The sequence below is a fragment of the Bos javanicus genome, chromosome 14 (genome assembly GCF_032452875.1).
Source record: "Bos javanicus breed banteng chromosome 14, ARS-OSU_banteng_1.0, whole genome shotgun sequence".
NCBI lineage: Eukaryota > Metazoa > Chordata > Mammalia > Artiodactyla > Bovidae > Bos > Bos javanicus.
Window position 1 is genome coordinate 55,192,528 of NC_083881.1, and position 19,899 is coordinate 55,212,426.

The window sequence follows — 19,899 nt, forward strand, 5'->3', positions numbered from 1 at the left end:
GGACACAACTGAGCGACTTCACTTTGACTTTTCACTTTCACGCATTGGAGAAGGAAATGGCAACCCACTCCAGTGTTCTTGCCTGGAGAATCCCAGGGACGGGGGAGCCTGGTGGGTTGCCGTCTATGGGGTCGCACAGAGTCAGACACGACTGAAGCGACGCAGCAGCAGCAGCATAACCCATTTAGTGAACGAGTAACTAAGATCATTGAACTATTATCAGGTATGCTAAAATTTTAAATTTTTTGCTTCTAATTAGTATGCTATTTAATTCTTATATCAATCCCATGAGGTAGGTAATACTCAAGAGAAATTTTTTCTTAGTCAAGATCAGTGATTTCCCTGGCAATCCAGTGGTTAAGACTCTACCCTTCCAATGCAGGGGGCATGGGTTTGATCCCTGACCAGGGAACCAAAATCCCACATGCCATGCAGCATGGCCAAAAAAAAAAAAAAATTAGTTGACATTTATCTTAGTCAAGGTCACAAAGACAGTAGCAGAAATGGAATTTGAACCAGGCAGTTTGAGTCCAGAGCCCTGGGTACTACACAGTTCTCCTCTCTAGCCACTAACTTACATGAGATACAAAGTATGAGTGCAAGTTCACAACAGTCCGTCACAGCTAAGTCACCCTTAATAAACACGGAGCCTATTCATGTTTTTGATAGATACATACTTGGACTTCCATAGCCTAAAGGGCTAGGGATGGAAAGAATATGATCCTAAAACTGAATGCTTTCTCTTAGTTACCTCCATTAAATTCATAATTAGAAAGGTTAAGGCATTCTAACGTTATCTAAGACTCCAAACTCATTCATCATAATTAGAGCACAATGAACCGTAATCTATAAGGATAACGGAAACCTTGTGGTGGAGACCAGCAATCAACTCCCTATGAATCCAACACAGGCATTATAATGTGCATCTGCAAAGCTAAAGAGTCCCTGAAAACATGCTATGCTAACTTAGCTATTTAAGAAGTTCACACTGGATTTTAAATGTTTATATTATAAGCCTTTCAGTTGATTTCTTAAAGATCTAAAATGAAGCCAGTTCCAACAATGTCTGTGGTCAGATCCTGTCTCTGAAAAATTAACTCTGCTTTTTAAGCTGGTGGGGAAATTGCCTCCTGAAATAAAATTTGAATGTAATTTATTTGGTATGACACTGAGGTGATTTTCACTAATTCACTGATAATAACTAGGCATTTCTCAATTAAGAGAGTCTCATCTAAACCTTATCAGTTTGAAACAGCTGTTGTTCGAACTTGGGGTAATAGAAGAGGGAAGGTTGCCCATTAAAAGGAATACAGAATGCATACAATATTGTAAATCAACTATATTTCAACAAATTTTCTTTTTAAAAGTAATACAAAATAGATGTCACACGGTCTCCAATTGGTTCATCTGATATTCAGCAATGCTCCAGAAATTTGTAAAATATTGATTTTATTAATTATAAAATGATGACATTTTAAAAATGCCATGTAATCTTAAAACTAGATTTTTAAGTAGTAAATATCATGTTTTTAACAATCACCTTAAATTCTTAAGACTGTTTTATATAGAAATACAATTTCTTAAACTCTGAGACCCTAAAACAAAAGGAAATCCATTGGCTTAAAAAAGGAAACAATGATTATAAGTCAAGATCACAGAATTTTATGCAATAAATTTTATGCAATAACAATTGTATGCAATATTTTTGCCTATATATGCACAAATTTTCTAATTTGGGGGGTATGTTAATGCTGCATATTGACTTATGTATACCTATCAATCACAATCAAGCTCAATCACTCAAACCTTCTATTTTTGGATAATTATTTCTCTGAGAGAGATATGATGAATTTGGCAATTAGCACCTCTCATTCAGACTTGGAACTAAGAATTCACTTTTCTCACCTTACGAAGAATGACATTGAGAGCATAAAGGAACCATATATAGTTCACAAAATCATTTAAAACTCCATATCATTGCTTCTAACACGTTTTGCTAATATTTCAATAAAATCCTATTGTCCGATCTTATCAAGTTATATTTAAGTAGGCCATGTCCTTACAGAAAATCACAGTTAAGTTATGGGACTAAGTCACTGTCCCTTGTAAATCATAAAGGTAAATCTTAGCACTGTTTACATATCACCCACTCTGGCTTTATCTTGAATTACAAAATTCTTCAAGATTTTAGTGCAGTGTATTTTATTCTATAATAAAGTGTCCAGTGGTTAGGACTTGGCACTTTAAGTAATTCCCCGATGGTGATCCAGTGGTTACGACTTGACACTTTCACTGCTGGAGCCTGGGTTCAATCCCTGGTTGGGGAACTAAGATTCCACAAGCCATGAGTCATGGTCCAAAACAAATAATAACAAAAACTTGTAAAAAAGAAAAAATACAGTCCCTGGGCTTTGGGAACCCACAAGTTTTTAAAAAGTGTGCCTCAATTTCTTCAGCTGAAAAATGGTACTAATAGTACACATTCCATAAGGTTGTTTTGATACTCATTAATGGCTTAAAATAGGGCAGGTACACAGTAAGTCTCAAATTTAAGTATTATGGTTATTATTATCATAAATAATTTTAAAAATAACTAATTTTTTAAAAAAAATGTCCAGCCCACGTTTATAACTTGGCAATAAATCTACTGACTTTAGGTGTCTAGAACTAGCTCATCTGTAAATGCAGTGATAATGGATTTAGTTTCACCAACTCAACTGCATTTCCATACATGCAGGGACCAAATCTCATCCTTCTCTTACAGCCTGTAAACAATGAACAGGAATAACATCTGCTTTGATTATAATATTGCCACTCTTTCCAAACTTCTAATCACTGAGTCTCTCTTCAGAGACAAAAAAATAAACAATTTTTCATCATCGGTCTACTACAACTATATTAGTATTGGATGGCTAAATGATGTGACTTATTTGGATTTCAATCAACCAGTTCACTTTCCAAACGGGAGATGCTATGACATTTTGGGAAGAACAATTTAGGTTTGGCACATCATGGTCCTGCCCATAAAAGGCCAGTAGCATGCTCCAGTGACTGGGAGGGCCAACGAATGCCCCCCACACACCCTTGTGAATGCTCCAGGAGTGGGGTAATCCCCCCACGGTAGAGAATCCTGGGTCAGGGCGTTAAACAGTGATGAGATGTGGTTCTTTGACTGAGACCCTCCATCGGTCATGACAAAGCATGGGGAAGAAAGGCTTAGGTCCTGGAGTCAGACTGCATGGGTTCACATTCTAGCTCTGTTTCCTACCAGCTGAATATTCCTAGGCAAATAATTTAATGTTCCTAAGTGTTGCTTTCCCAGTGTGCAATATGGGATAGATGAAAACATCCAATTTATAGGTTCTCTGGGAGTATTAAGCTAGATAATATGTGTAAAGTGCTTAATGCCATGCCTGCCACTAAAGGTTCTTTATTTTATCTATGAGACTTGCAACATGTGCTGAGATTTGCATATTCTCGTATTTCTATAAGTATGTGATGGTCTTTCTGACTGAAATTAGGATATCTGGAAATAAGTTCTAGTTTTACTAGAAATCATAAATATAAGTTATTAATATTGGTATTAGAATGAACAATTAAAAGCTGTAGCTACCATCTTTCACAATTCTATTTGTCTTGATACTTTAGGAGAAAATCATTATCAGGTAATATTAATCATGAAGCTTTATTTATTCCTACATTCAAAAAAATTTAATTAGTTATCAAAACAATTTTATAAACAAGAAGGGCTAAAAACATAAAATCACACTTTTTCATATCACAATCAAATATTTTTTTTTATTTACTGTTTTAAGTAATGCTAGATTTCCCAGCAACTGAAAGGCCATGTCTGAGACACAAATTACTAGTGAACAGGAGTTACAGACTCCTTAAATGTTAATTTGGGTAAAGTGATTAATTTTTTGAAAGTAATTAAGTTTTTAATCTAGGGATATATAGCACAAAGTAAATATACACTTTTATTTTATTTTCCCAGTTGAATCAATTATGAAAATTATTATTTACAAAATGATCTACCTTCCATAATCACTATCCAAGATGAAGCTGACATTGTGATGACCTGGAATTAATTAAAATACACAATCAATTAAATTCTCAATCACAGGAGAATAATAACTATATATTATAAAGCTGATTTAAAAGCAAGGAAAATTAACACCATAATTATGCAACCATCTACTAATCCTCAAAGAAATGAAAACGAAATATCTTAAAGAAACACCTACTACTTTAAGATATACAAATAAGATGTCTCAACGTTGTAACCAGGAAAACCTCACAAAGTATAATAATGAATAAAGAATAAAAGAACATATATGTAATCATATTGCCCTCAATTTTCTTTCATTCATTTAACAGCTACTTAATTGGGTCAGTGATGGGTTGAGAGGTGCAGGGTGAGCACACTGTCAAACGGAGGATATAGTCAGTCAAAAGCAACGACACAGAGAACTAAGTACTGTGATAAAGCTATCAAGGAAAAGGAGAACGAACTTTGAGAATGTAAAGCTGGGGATCAGGCTTTTTCGAAGACATGACATGTTATTTGAAACTTTCAGGACCGGGAACTTGCAAAGGCTGTGAAGCAGAAGGAATGTGTATATGTGTGTGTGCGTGTGTGTATATGTGTGCGCGCACGTGTGTTAGTCGTTCAGTCGCATCCGCATAGACTGTAGCCCTCTAGGCTCCTCTGTCCATGGAATTCTCCAGGCAAGAATACTGGAGTAAGTTGCCATTCGCTTCTCCAGGGGATCTTCCCAACTCAGGGATTAAACCTGGATCTCCCGAGTTTCAGGTGGATTCTTTACTGTCTGAGCCACCAGAGAAGCCCGAGGCAGAAGGAATAAAGCTCATTAACTAAAATGCTTATGATTCTGAAGTACATAGAGCAAGGAATAAAAATCAGAGTAAAATTAAAGCTATAGGTAAACAGCTAAATTAGTAATGGAAACATTTAAATGACAGAAGAAATGGAAAAAAAGATACTTGAAGACACTTCAGTGTAAATCTTAGAAAAAGGTTTTTCATACATGCTTACATGATGCTGAAAAAAAGCCAGGAAGCGCTAATTTTTAAAAAAGGGATGAGGCTACAGGAGCGGTCTAAGAGAATACCAAACAAGGAAATACAGTCAGGCATTTCTGAGAACTATGATAAATGATGGTCAACACTTACCAATGTAAGTTCCACTCATCTTACAAACCATAGAACCCATGTCTCCATTTGGATGATCTAGTTTTAGACCATACCTAATAAAATATGCATTTTAATTTCAAAGTTTACATTGACATTGAAGTTTTAAAATATTGTGTTTCCCTCAAAAAATCTTATGAATTTCAGAATATGCATCAGGACAGAAACTGTTGCTACAACAAAGATTTTTGTAAAATAAAAATATTTCCCAATCTTAGCTGAAGCTATTTGAATAAATATTTCCCAGTCTTTGTTGAAGTTATTTAAAAATTAAATATTTTGTCATTAATTTGGTCATCCCCATTGATATTCCTTTTAAAGAATTCAAAACACTACCAAGTGAAACAATTATTTGATAAAGGTATTTCTCAAAACACTTTATTCAAAATAATTTAAACAGTTCATATCATAATACACTGGAGATAGTGGAGATCAGGTTACATCTAACTATATCAATGACTGATAAATTACCATATCAAATATTACAATTTATACTGTGTTATAAAGCATTTGGATATGCACTATTGCTAGAAATTACTATTTAAATCTAGTATATCTACTATTTATTTTTCTAAAGAAAATTATTTGAATTACTTACAAATTATCAGATTGTGATATGAGAAGCTCACAGGGCATTCCTCCAATATAAACCCTGTATAAATATTTTATTGGAAAAGATCAAATTGTGTTTAATATATTGTTTCAAAATGCTCTCCTCCCACCAAGCTTACTGCCACCTTATTTTTTTTTTCTCCCAATCACTTAATAGTATCCATCATTCATTCAACAAACATCTACTGACCACTTATTATGTTACAGTTTTTGCTCTAGATGCTGGAGCACATCAGTGAGCCAAGATCTCTGCCGTTATAGGGCTGACAATCTAACTGGGGAAGAATGACAATAAACATGATAATCATAACATATTTGGTGTGTTATAAAGTGATGAATACTATAGGGATAGCAAATGTAGATAACGGGGACTCTTCCATCTGAAGTTTAATTAATTCCAATACAAAACATAATTTTGTAGTTAAGTTTCATATGAGTTAAACAAGGCTCACATCTCACAAAATAATTGGGATGAAAAGAATGTCTAATAGGATCAGTGCCAATGAAATGGGAACAAGAAGCTGAGAAGGATTAGAAGCCGAGAGGAAAATCTGCCTTCACATTTCTTTCCCCAGCTCACTAGACTGAACTATTACTTTAAGGCTGATAGAACCCAGTGATACTGGAGGCTTGTAGGTAACTGACAGCTATCAGATTCTTTGCAACACCAGACTAAATCCCCAGCTTCTGGGACAGCAAATCCAGATACAAAATAAGGCCAGATACAAGCCTGAATTACTAGCATATCTCCTAGCAGAGAACTTTGAATTTTTTAACATACTTTTCATACAAATTCTTTCATTTGATCAATACATTAGGTTATAAAGAATAAACTGAATTACTATACCTATTACAGAAATGTATGAGTTCATATTCTCTTTCTAACCTTTTGCTTCAGGCAAATAAACAACAAACTTAGCAGCCAGCATTTACAGCATTACTACATTAAGTCCTGGCAACTTATGTGTTAGTACTTGCACATTAGTAACTAATATCCTTCCATTTTACAGGTGAAGAGACTGAGCCGGGGAGGTTAAGTAGCTTGCCCAAGCCTGCAGCCAGGAAGGGGTACAGCAGGAATTCAAACCTAGAAAGCTCTGCTCCAGTGTACATTCTTAACCATACCCTGTAATTCCTACAGTGGTGTGGGTTTGCCTCTCTCTGGTAATATTACCCTATTTGCCCTTAAATACATATATTTATTATTTTTTTCCCCTCACTTTAAGACCAAAAGCTCCTTTAGTAGGCACTAGGTCCTTGAGTCATTTGCATGTCCTCTATCATTTGTACCTGGTCTGAATGTGGAGATTTGGCCAAACTGACAAAGCTTGTGAGAAGCAGAAGCAGCTTGGGTGCTTGGTCTCCTGACTTCCTGTCAAGACTCAGCCCATTCACTGCTTCCACTTACAAAATTCAGGCACAACAGAGTGCCTTGAGGGCTCCAGTGTCAAAATGAATGTGATAGAAATGAGATAAAAGCAGTTCTAAAACTTTTGCCTATAGTTCAATGTGTGATTTTTTTTCTACATTTATATATATTAATAGTATCTCAGGGTTACCAGAGTATAGGGGCTGGGCAGCCTGCTCTGTGGTCTCTTCTGATTGTGATTCTGTGATTTCATGAAATAATTTCTATCCATTCCTTTGTATTAAAGAGAAGTAAATTTCAACTACAGAGGAGGAAAAAAGGAATCACTTGAAAGTTAAATTTTCTATTTCCTGGCATCATTAGGGAAAGGATGACTTAGAAAATCTGCTTTTAGAATTGAGATATAAAACATTCATAATACTCAACTATACAGAAATAGACAAAATACTTATACTAAACAGTCCATATAAAATGTTAAATATTTGTTTATTTTAGTAGTTCTTTTATTTTATATAAGGAATCAATAAAAATATTTCTAGAATAATAGATTCATGCAAATGTGATTTAATTGAGAGCTCTGCCCCATAGAATGCCAGACAAATCATCTTTATTTCATTTAGCAAAACCTTTCAAATTGCATGTTTTATAAAATTATATATATATGTACATATATGTGTGCTGAATATTAATTTATTCATTTGCCCATTTTATACATGTATTCAATAAGCATGAAGTATCTTGGAAACTATGATTTGATTCTGTGTGAATTTTTTTCTATGTTTATATATAGTATCTCAGGGTTACCAGAATATAGAGGCTGGGTAGCCCGATCTCTGAAGTCTTGTCTGACTGTGATTTTTGATTTCAAGAAATAATTTCTATCCATTCCTTTGTATTAAAGAGAAGTAAATTTCAACTACAGAGGAAATGAGCAAGACTTCCGGTCTTTTAAGGCAGGACCGAGATAACCCCACCAACGCTGCAGAAAGTTATATAACTCTAGCGACATTGCTATTTCCTGCCCAAAGTGTGGACAGTACTTTTGATAACCAGCAATGTTACCATCTGGTACACAATTAGAACATGGAGGAATTAGGATTCAAATCCTGGCCTGTTAATACATTATTGACTTTTTTCAGTTTCAGCTCTCCCCTAATACACCATGTGCAGTAGAAAAATTGCCAAAATGTCTGTTGGGAAACTTGGGTTCTCCTGACCTTTACTAACTCATGGACCTCCAGGCTTTAAAGGTTTTGCTGTTGTTTTTTTTTTCTTTAATATGTACAAAATGAGGCAGCTTGATAAAGTAATAAAGTTCTCCAGTAATGAAGTTCTGCGATTTCAGCTCAATTACTATTAGACTTCTTCCATGTACCTCCTATTAATAAAGTCCATCATAGAAAAATAAGCAGTTTTGTCAGACCAAAAGAGAAAAGTATATTGGCCATGGTTTCTCCTTTTTTTAGCTTTTTATTTTGTATTGGAATATAGCTGATTAACAATGATGGCCATTGTTTCTATGTCAATGAACTATGCAACAGTCTATTTTTCCCTGCATAATATGGCTGGAAAATACTGGGAATCTCATCACATTGTAGTGATTTTCAATATCATTGGACCCATTATTCATGGGCTATCACATCTCATCTATGAGTTATAAGAATATTTTTGTTGCCACATCAAAAACTTACCTCAAAATCCTCACATTTTTCCCATTAGAGCTTAGTGCCGTATTACTTCCATAGACATCAGTGAAGGTTCTGCCTCGGATTGTTATTAGTGTACCTAAAAGCAAATAGAAAAAAACTCAGTGCAAGATCATCTATCTATATATCCATACATTTAATATTAAAACTTTACAGGTTATCCCAATAAAACCAGCATTCAGACACTTATATCTTGTGTTCATTGTATCATTTAGAACTGCTCTGAAAGTTCTAATAAAAAAATAAATCATAAATAAATATGTATAGTATTAAAGAGGTATCTATAAGTATTTATAGCTTAAGAGGTGTTTCGTGGAAGATAGGATGAATTATTCAATAAATATTGCTCGGGTCATGAGTGATTTATTTGAGAAAATGTAAATAAGATCCCTACTTTATACCAAAAAATGAAGTAAATTCTAGGTGAAATAAAAATTAAATATAAATAATAAAACCACAAAAACTCTTGCAAAATAAGCAAAGATTTATGTAGTAAATTTATTTAGTATTTATATAGTCAGGATAGTGGGATCCTGACTATAAAATGAAGGGAGCATAAAATGAAGGGAGAAATAACAAAGGTTAAGATCTATAGATTTAATAATAAAAATTAAGTGAGGACAGAAACATCATTAATATATTTAAAAAGCAAATAATAAATTAAAAAATATTTCCCATCAGTAAGATATATATATGACATACAGTCTTAAGATACAAATAATTCTTGTAAGTTAATATGGAAATAAACGACTAGCCTTAAATTATCAAAGAGATGAATTGGTAATTCATGAAAAGAAGAAATAAAAAACTTTAATAAATACAAAATTAATTACATAAATCAAAGAAGTGGAAAAATTCAGGACAAAATCTACAATACTTTTCACATAAATTCTTTTTATAAAAAAGGAAAAGGAGAAGAGCCCTTCTGCCTCCCAGTAACCAATGTCCACTGGGCTTGGAGGAGGTGAAGCCAGGGTCAGCCCCCTAGGGGCTGTGTAGGAGTACATTTTTCACATAAATTCTTGAAAATACAAGAGTACCTAGAATTGTCAAGGTTTAAAAAGAAGGACATTCTCACATTTTCCTGTTGGAATTACAAGCTGATACAACTATAGTTATTATAAAAAACACTGGAAGCCAACTAACATTCAATATAGGGAAAGTTTAATATATTATAATAGATTCAGATGCAGCTATTAAAAAGCATTAAACAATATTTTATAATCAGAAAATGCTATTTATAAATTTTTAGGTATCATATATTTTACATACTAAAAATTAATTACTATAAACCAAAAAAGATATTTTGGTTGTTATATAACAGACCTGGAGTTCCAGATAAAGGTGTGATGCTCCTTATTGTTGGGGTTCTGAAACTTTTTGCCTGCAAAATAATACTGTTGATAAGCAATCTTATCTCTATCTTATTCCTAGCTTTATGAAATATCTCTGCTTCTTTCATTATTTTATATTTGAACAACAGCCATAATATGAGTATGAAAATATTCTTTTTTATATATAAGAAATAGAGTTTAGATAATTATTGATTATTCCAAATTTTTTTCCCTGTCCCTAAAAATCATCTTTTATTTCAAAGTGTTTCTTTTTGAAGGTTTAAAATTCAATCACTCTTTGTCATCAGTATAAGCCAAACCACAGTAATAAAGCTGTCAAGTAAAGACTTTTAAGAATTTGGTGGAATAAAATTAAATAAAGCCTACATGGGTTTTCACCCTTTATGGGTTACACTCATAAAGAAAAAATAGCAAAGCATTTTTCAAAAACATAGAAGCAAAATTTGGGAAGAGTTCATCAAAATAAGTTTTAGTAACTAAGCTAATGATAACTCGAGAGTTACACAAAAAATACTTAGACCACCACCTGACACATTAGTAAAATCAACATTTTATTAATCATTGGTTATTATTAGTCAATCAAGTAAACATATGCCAACTTCGTTTGAAAAGAAAAAAATGAGAAATAATTACCACAAAAGGGAAATATACTATAATTGAAAAACAAAATTCTGAATTTTGTAAATTCAGGTAAAAAGCAGAACTGATGGACAGATTAAGATTCCTCAATGACTGGGATACGTGCAGATCAAAATCCACACCTAGAAACAAACAATAAAGGAGAAAACAAGCTAGAAATAGATCAAGAAGAGTCCATCTGCAGAAAGAAAAGGGTGCTTCAGAAAATGGAAGAGGACAGGAACATGGGCAGGAGTTAAAGGAATAACTGAAGTTTTTGGAGGAGGAATAATGCTGGTGGAGAAAAGGATGACCTCTGCATGGATACAAAAACCACACAAGCAAAAAAACTTAACACGAAGTTGACTCTCAGTGAATGGCAGCTGTCCCCCCCCCCACTCCTTCTCATTCAGGAACAACCTAAAAGAAAGATGCTCAGGTACTTGAAGTAAAAGGACAGATTTTTTTTTTTTTAAGACTGCCAATAAGAGAGATAAATTTTGAAATTTGAGGCTAAGGATGACTTTGGACTCATTCTTTCACACTTTAGAAACGCTTAATGGAGAATCAATGTAAAGGTAGTAGGATGTAAAACACCCAGTCAAAATACTACTTTTAAAATTTTTTTATTTTGGGCAAAATACCACTTTTAGAGGTAGAATAATAGAGAAGGTGGAGGAAGAGAAGCTATAGGAACTGCCAAATTGTGGGCAAATCAATCTCTCTAAGTCAAAGTATACTCACATAAATTATATCTGTGGTAAAAAATAATTGAAGAATGCATATTAAACAACAGATTAGTTACTATTATAATTTGAGGAGACAGATCAGAAACAGATTTTCAATACACCACCAGCAAAGGATCAGTGAAGATGGCAGATAAAATTATTTCATAGAAAACAGAAAAAGAAGGTAAAAGATTCTGAAAATTAAGAATAATTAACCTGAAATACAACAGCAATCAAGGATAATGCTTTATCATGATAAATGAATATCATGAAAATGATAAAATTAAAAAATAGTATGAGAATTAGATCCTACAAATGTGTAACAGTGTAAAGGGTTTTAAAAAACTCAATGAAAGTGTGCAAATGTTATTGGTTCTCAGTAAGAACAAAAAGTAAGAGTGAGCACTTCAGTTCAGTTCAGTTACTCAGTCGTGTTCAACTCTTTGTGACCCCATGGACTGTAGCAAACTGGACTTCCCTGTCCATCACCAACTCCCAGAGTTTACTTAAACTCATGTCCATTGAGTGGGTGATGCCATCCAACCATCTCATCCTCTGTCGTCCCCTTCTCCTCCTGCCTTCAATCTTTCCCAGCATCAGGGTCTTTCTAAATGAGTCACTTCGCATGAGATGGCCAAAATGTTGGAGCTTCTTCAGCTTCAGCATCATCCTTCCAATGAATGGTCAGGACTGATTTCCTTTAGGATGGACTGGTTGGATCTCCATGCTGTTCAAGGGACTCTCAAGAGTCATCTCCAACACTGCAGTTCAAAAGCATCAATTCTTTGGTACTCAGCTTTCTTTATAGTCCAACTCTCACATCCATACATGACTAGTGGAAAAACCATAGCTTTGACTTGACAGACCTTTGTTGGCAAAGTAACGTCTCTGGTTTTTAATATGCTGTCTAGGTTGGTCATAACTTTTCTTCCAAGGAGCAAGCATCTTTTAATTTCATGGCTGCAGTCCCCATCTGCAGTGATTTTAGAGACCAAAAAAATAAAGTTTCTCACTGTTTCCATTGTCTCCCCATCTATTTGCCACGGGGGAAGTGATGGGACCAGATGTCATGATCTTAGTTTTCTGAATGTTGAGTTTTAAGCCAACTTTTTCACTCCTCTTTCACTTTCATCAAGAGGCTCCTTAGTTCTTCATTTTCTGCCACAAGTGTGGTGTCATCTGCATATCTGAGGTTATTGACATTTCTCCTTGATTCCAGCTTGTGCTTCATCCAGTCCAGCATTTCTCATGATGTATTCTGCATATAAGCTAAATAAGCAGAGTGACCATATACAGCCTTGATGTACTCCTTTCCAAATTTGGAACCAGTCTGTTGTTCCATACCCAGTTCTAACTGTTGCTTCTTGACCTGCATACAAATTTCTCAAGAGGCAGGTCAGGTGGTCTGGTATTGCCATCTCTTTCAGAATTTTCCACAGTTTGTTGTGATCCACACAGTCAAAGGTTTTGGCATAGTCAATAAAGCAGAAGTAGATGTTTTTCTGGAACTCTCTCGCTTTTTCAGTGATCCAACGGATGTTGGCAATTTGATCTCTGGTTCCTCTGCCTTTTCTAAATCCAGCTTGAACACCTGGAAGTTCACAGTTCACATATTGTTGAATTCTGGCCTGGAGAATTTTGAGCATTACTTTGCTAGCGGGTGAGATGAGTACAACTGTGCGATAGTTTGAGCATTCTTTGGCATTGCCTTTCTTTGGGATTGGAATGAAAACTGACCTCTTCCAGTCCTGTGGCCACTGCTGACTTTCCCAAATTTGCTGGCATATTGACTGCAGCATTTTCACAGCATCATCTTTTAGGATTTCAAATAGCTCAATTGGAATCCCATCGCCTTCGCTAGCTTTGTTCGTAGTGATGCTTCCTAAGGCCCACTTGACTTCGCATTCCAGGATGTCTGACTCTAGGTGAGTCATCACACCACTGTGGTTATCTGGGTCGTGAAGATCTTTTCTGTATAGTTTTTCTGTGTATTCTTGTCACCTCTTCCTAATATCTTCTGCTTCTGTTAGGTCCATACCATTTCTGTCCTTTATTGAGCCCATCTTTGCATGAAATGTTCCCTTGGTATCTCTAATTTTCTTGAAGAGATCTCTAGTCTTTCCCATTCTGTTGTTTTCCTCTATTTCTTAGCATTGATCACTGAGGAAGATTTTCTTATCTCCCTTTGCTATTCTTTGGAACTCTGCATTCAAATGGGTATATCTTTCCTTTTCTCCTTTGCCTTTCACTTCTCTTCTTTTCACAGCTATTTGTAAGGCCTCCTGAGACAAACATTTTGCCTTTTTGCATTTCTTTTTCTTGGGGATGGTCTTCATCACTGCCTCCTGTACAGTGTCACAAACCTCTGTCCATAGTTTTTCAGGCACTCTGTCTATCACAGCTAATCCCTTGAATCTATTTGTCATTTCCACTGTATAATCAAGGGATTTGATTCGGGTCATATCTGAATGATCTAGTGGTTTTCCCTACTTTCTTCAATTTAAGTCTGAATTTTCCAATAAAGAGTTCATGATCTGAGCCACAGTCAGCTCCAGGTTTTGTTTTTACTGATTGTATAGAGCTTCTTCATCTTTGGCCCAAAGAATATAATCAATCTGATTTCGGTATTGACCATCTGGTGATGTCCATGTGTAGAGTCTTCTCTTGTGTTGTTGGAAGAGGGTGTTTGCTATGACCAGTGCGTTCTCTTGGCAAAACTCTATTAGCCTTTGCCCTGCTTCATTCCGTATTCGAAGGCCAAATTTGCCTGTTATTCCTGGTATTTCTTGACTTCCTACTTTCACATTCCAGTCTCCTATAATGAAAAAGACATCTTTAGGGGGTGTTAGTTCTAGAAGGTCTTGTAGGTCTTCATAGAACCATTCAACTTCAGCTTCTTCAGCGTTACTGGTTGGGGCATAGACTTGGATTACTGTGATATTGAATGGTTTGCCTTGGAAGTGAACAGAGATCATTCTGTCATTTTTGAGACTGTATCCAAGTACTGCATTTCGGACTCTTTTGTTGACTATGATGGCTACTCCATTTTTTCTAAGGGATTCTTGCCCACAGTAGTAGATATAATGGGCATCTGAATTAAATTCACCCATTCCAGTCCATTTTATTTGCTGATTTCTAAAATGTCGATTGTCATTCTTGCCAACTCCTGTTTGACCACTTTCAATTTGCCTTGATTCATGGACCTAACATTCCAGGTTCCTATGTAATACTGCTTTTTACAGCATCAGATTTTATTTCCATCACCAGTCATATCCACAGCTGGGTGTTCTTTTTGCTTTGGCTTCATCTCTTCATTCTTCCTCTAGTTTTTTGTCCACTGATCTCCAGTAGCATGTTGGGCACCTACCGACCTGGGGAGTTCATCTTTCAGTGTCCTATCTTTTTGCCTTTTCATACTGTTCATGGGGTCCACAAGGCAAGAATACTAAAGTGGTTTGTCATTCACTTCTCCAGTGAACCACATTTTGTCAGAACTCTCCACCTATGACCTGTCCACCTTGGGTGGCCCTATATGGCATGGCATATGAGCCATAGAGACTTAGAGACTTTTAAAGCAACTGGACATTGCTGTCACGTTTTTATTGTATTTTACATGATACTGAGCCATGTTATGATGTTATGAATATTGATCTAAAAGATTGTGTGTGTGTGTATGTTTCTGACTCTTTGCAACACCATGGACTGTAGCCCTACAGGCTCCTCTGTCCATGCAATTCTCCAGGCAAGAACACTGGAGTGAGTTGCCATTTGCTACTCCAGGGGATCTTCACGAACTGTGCCAGGCATCAAACCTGCATATCCTGTGTCTCCTGCACTGGTAGGCAGAGTCTTTATCCCTGCGCCACCTGGGAAGCAACTAAAAACTGGGGCACATCTAACTAGAGGAGCAGTGGGAGGATAAGTGTGTTGGACGTGGGAAGCGGTAGCAGGTTTATTTCATACATGGCTTTCGCTCCCCATATCTTCACCTGCAATTTCTCTTTACAGCTCTTCTTAGTGGGAGATGTGAATACAGACTGGCCTTAGAACCTGCTTTGGCCACTCGAATGTAGTACAGGTAGCATGACATTTTTTAGCCTAGTCTTAAAGGCTCCCTGCACACTTCTGCTCTCCTGAGGGATCCCTGCCTCTAGTATCTGATAAGTTGGGCTACTTTGTGGAGGGCAGAGACACTACACCGAACAAAGCCTAATTAGCTGGATTGTTCCAGCTGAAGCCATCCAAAGTACCCAGTCGAGGGTGGCAAAGCCTCCTGCCTCACCCACAGCTGACCGTAGATACAGGAGTAAGCGCAGCAGAGATCAGTCTAGCTCTGTCCAGAACAGAAGAACCACACAGCTGACCCATGAATACATAAGCAATATGAACAGTTGCTGCTTGAAGCTGCTAAGCTTGGGACTTGTGTGACGCAGTAGTAGTGAATAGATGTAGGAAAACAGGTGTTAAAATCTCATCTTCCATTGTAAGAATAAAGTAGATAATAAACTTTAAAGACTCAGTAATAGCAATAAACATATTTCTTAATAAGAAGCATATTATTTAGAAATATCACAATAGAGAATATGAAATACTTCTACGTACATTAAAAGTAATACTCTTTGGACTTCCCTGGTGGTCCAATGGTTAAGAATCTGTTTGCCAATGCAGGGGACACAGGTTCGATCCCTGGTCTGGGGAAATCCCACAGGCTTTGAGGCAACTAAGCCCCTGTGCCATAATCACTGAAGCCTGTGCACTGCAATGAAGAGCAGACTCCATTTGTCTCAACTAGAGAAAGCAAGCGCAGCAACAAAACCCCAGTGAAACCAAAATAAATATTTTTTCAACTTTTTAAAAACCATAAAAAAATTCTTCTTGTTTAGAAATACCACAATAAAAAACTAAAGTTATTGAAAGTGGGGGAATGTGAAGAATGAACATGAAGTGGACTGAGTAGTCAAAGAGGTCCTGTTTGTTTTTGATTAACCTTGTAGAACCAGTTGTTTTTCATTATATAAAACTATAACTTTGTTAAATAAAAAAATTTTAATTTTCTGTATTACATTTTCAAGCCACACACCACTAAAATTTGAAATTATTAAAGGACAAAAATAATTTAAGAAGATTCAGTTGCATGGCATTAAATCTCTTATTTTTGTCTTAATCAGAGGAAAAGTACAGAGCATCAGTCAGCAAATATAACCTGTGCTCCTACTAAGTGCTGAATGTTATGCTTGTTCTAGGGATGAAACATTGAATAAAACCCTCTAACTCAGAAAAACACATAAAATATAATCACTGCACAGTGGATTAGGTGCTAAAATAGTAATAAATGGGATATATAGATAAAACACTATATAGTAATAACTATGTGCGGGTTCTTTCTGATCACTTTATTATTTAATCCTCCATTTTACATGATGCGATGAGATAGTCTTCATTTTACGTATCTCCATTTTATAGAAAACGAAGAAACTGCGGCAGAGTTTCACTATGACCAAGTCAGAGTAGATAATGAAGCCTGTATATGAACCCTGACCAGCACTGAGCCACTATACAGTTGAGGAACACAAGGGAAATCACTTAGCTCTGCATGGGGGAATCTTCAGAGTCCCGAGCAAAGAGCAGGACTCGCTAAGCAGAAGTGAGCAAGCTGTATGGATCCTTGGTCAGGCAGAATGTTAGGAGACACTGCTGGAAACGATTGGTTCCAGACTATGAAATAATAGAGGAAACTTACAGATAATGGGTAAAGGAGAGATACTGAGTAGGGGAAAGACATAATAATATGCATGGTTTTGAATGCGGCATCTGAATGGTGCCATCAAAAAGGACGTGCCCAATGGGCCACAGTGATAGTGGGTGAGAAGTGACAAGACCAGAATTAAAACCAAGGGTATGGCAGGAAAGAGGATAAGGGGATGATGGACTTCAGAGCTAAGTTGGAGGGTAAGATCATCATGGTTTGGTTTCTGAATAGCTCTGGAGCTGAAGATGAAGTCAAGGAAGACACTAGGGATGTAACAGACTTCTAGCTTGAGACGTGTGATAAATATCAGAAATTTTCTAGCAGTCATGTATGGATGTGAGAGTTGGACCACAAAGAAAGCTGAGTGCCAAAGAATTGATGATTTTAAACAGTGGTGTTGGAGAAGATTCTTGAGAGTCCCTTGGACTGCAAGGAGATCCAACCAGTCCATACTAAAGGAAATCAGTCCTGGGTGTTCATTGGAAGGACTGATGCTGAAGCTGAAGCTCCAATACTTTGGCCACCTGATGTGAAGAACTGACTCACTGGAAAAGGCCCTGACGCTAGAAAAGATTGAAGGCAGGAGCAGAAGGGGACGACAGAGGATGAGATGGCTGGATGGCATCACTGATTCGATGGACATGAGTTTGAGCAAGCTCCAGGAGTTGGTGATGGACAGGGAGGCCTGGCCTGCTGCAGTCCATGAGGTTGCAAAGAGTTGGACATGACTGAGCGACTGAACTGAAGTTTAAGGAGGAATACTAGACGTCCAATTTGAGATTAGTTGAATTGAGGTTGCTTTGGGGCCATTTAGGTGTTTTATTCTGGCAAACAAAAGATGGCTCCCAATTTAGGAAGAAAAAGTGAGCCAAAGATATTTGGGAATCATATGTTTGAGAATCATAGGTGCTTCTTGAGGACAGAAGTCATTACTAATTTCCTCAGCATTTTGTCTTACATTGGAACGTTATAGCACTCAGTAATCAACAACTTAAAACATAAATACAGTTTTTAAATTACATGAGATGGTCTGTAGAAGAAAATATTATTATTATGAACACCTATATTTAGGGGAACTAAATTTTGAATGATTCTGGTCTACATGCAGTCACATTTGTGCTCACTGCATCAGAAAATACAAAGAAAGAGAACATAATTATGTTTCTATTTAAAATGAAGATGAGAGACTTCCCTGGTTAAGACTCCATGCTCCCAACTAGGGAACTTGGGTTTGAACCCTGGTCAGGGAACTAGATCCCACATGCCATTCTCATACCACAGCTAAAGATTCTGCATGCCGCAACTAAAAAAAAAATCCCTCATGTGGCAACTAAGACCTACTGTAGTCAAATAAATAAATATTTTTAAAAATAAAATGAAGCTTAGTCTGATGAAAACAGAAAAAGGGAAATCAAAGTAAGAGCAGAAATGGAGAAAGTGAAAAAACAGTATGAACAAGAAAACAATTTGAAAGTAAAAAAGCTGAATTCATTAATAAAATTAATTTGAAAAGCAAAACAGGAAATGGTAAGATTTCATTACTATAGAAGATAATTTAAACTGGGTGAAATTATCCTTAGCTTCAGTTCAGTCGCTCAGTCGTGTCCGACTCTTTGCGACCCCATGAATCGCAGCACCCAGGCCTCCTTGTCCATCACCAACTCCCGGAGTTCACTCAGACTCATGTCCATCGAGTCAGTGATGCCATCCAGCCATCTCATCCTCTGTCGTCCCCTTCTCCTCCTGCCCCCAATCCCTCCCAGCATCATGCCAGTAAATTTTTTAATGTGGAAATAGATAACAATTTGTAAATTAAAATATAAAAATCCACTTCTGAAAGAAACCAAGTACAAGATCAAGTACACGTAAGTCAGAGAGAAAATGCCACCTACACTGAAGATGCAGGCCCGGCTGCTGATGTGACCTTTGCAGGTATTATTTTCTGTAACAGGAACCCCATCCACACTGACTCTAACAGTGTAGGAATCTTCTGGCATTGCTCTGGAAAGCAAATGGAAAACACATACAGAATGCAAAAGTCTGTTACTTAATGTATAGCATTCATGAAAAATACCATCCCAGACTACATGTCATTTTGGTAAAAAAAAAAAAAAGTGTCTGAAATTCTAACTGTGTATGTGTGTGCGTGCATGCTAAGTTGCTGTTGTACAACTGTGCTATTGTAGAATTAAATTCAAAATTAATTGTGCTTCTGTGCAATTCACTTCTATATTATGGAAAGATGCTCTCCATCCTGAACTCTGTACTGCAAATTCTCACATCATAGATCTCAGGCAAATGCTTATTCTGACCAATGTACTGGTTATTGAGAAGAAAAACAATAATAACAATCATTTAAAATTGTAACATATCACGTTGGTACAATTATTTTGCTTTTTAAAAAGTTTTAATCATGTTTCTCTCTAAGTAAGCTGCAAAACATCAACAAGCCTAATACGGATAGAATCCTCTGGAATACAGGCTACCTGTCTCAGTATTCAAAGTGGCCATTTAAAATGATTAATTTTTCTCCTAAGTAGCTAATAAC

At 36.2% G+C, this 19,899-nt stretch overlaps 1 protein-coding gene across 2 annotated transcripts in view; it reads right to left on the bottom strand.

Moving 5' to 3' along the window:
- PKHD1L1 (PKHD1 like 1) overlaps positions 1–19,899 on the bottom strand; it is a 180,862-nt gene that overhangs the window by 149,872 nt on the left and 11,091 nt on the right. For both annotated transcript variants that reach the window (XM_061439128.1, XM_061439129.1), the window contains exons 4-9: positions 19,244–19,352; positions 10,228–10,285; positions 8,887–8,980; positions 5,813–5,866; positions 5,197–5,270; positions 4,039–4,081 (exon numbers count right to left, since the gene is read on the bottom strand). In XM_061439128.1, coding sequence (XP_061295112.1) covers positions 4,039–4,081; positions 5,197–5,270; positions 5,813–5,866; positions 8,887–8,980; positions 10,228–10,285; positions 19,244–19,352 — 432 coding nt within the window. The remainder of the gene's footprint in view (positions 1–4,038; positions 4,082–5,196; positions 5,271–5,812; positions 5,867–8,886; positions 8,981–10,227; positions 10,286–19,243; positions 19,353–19,899) is intronic.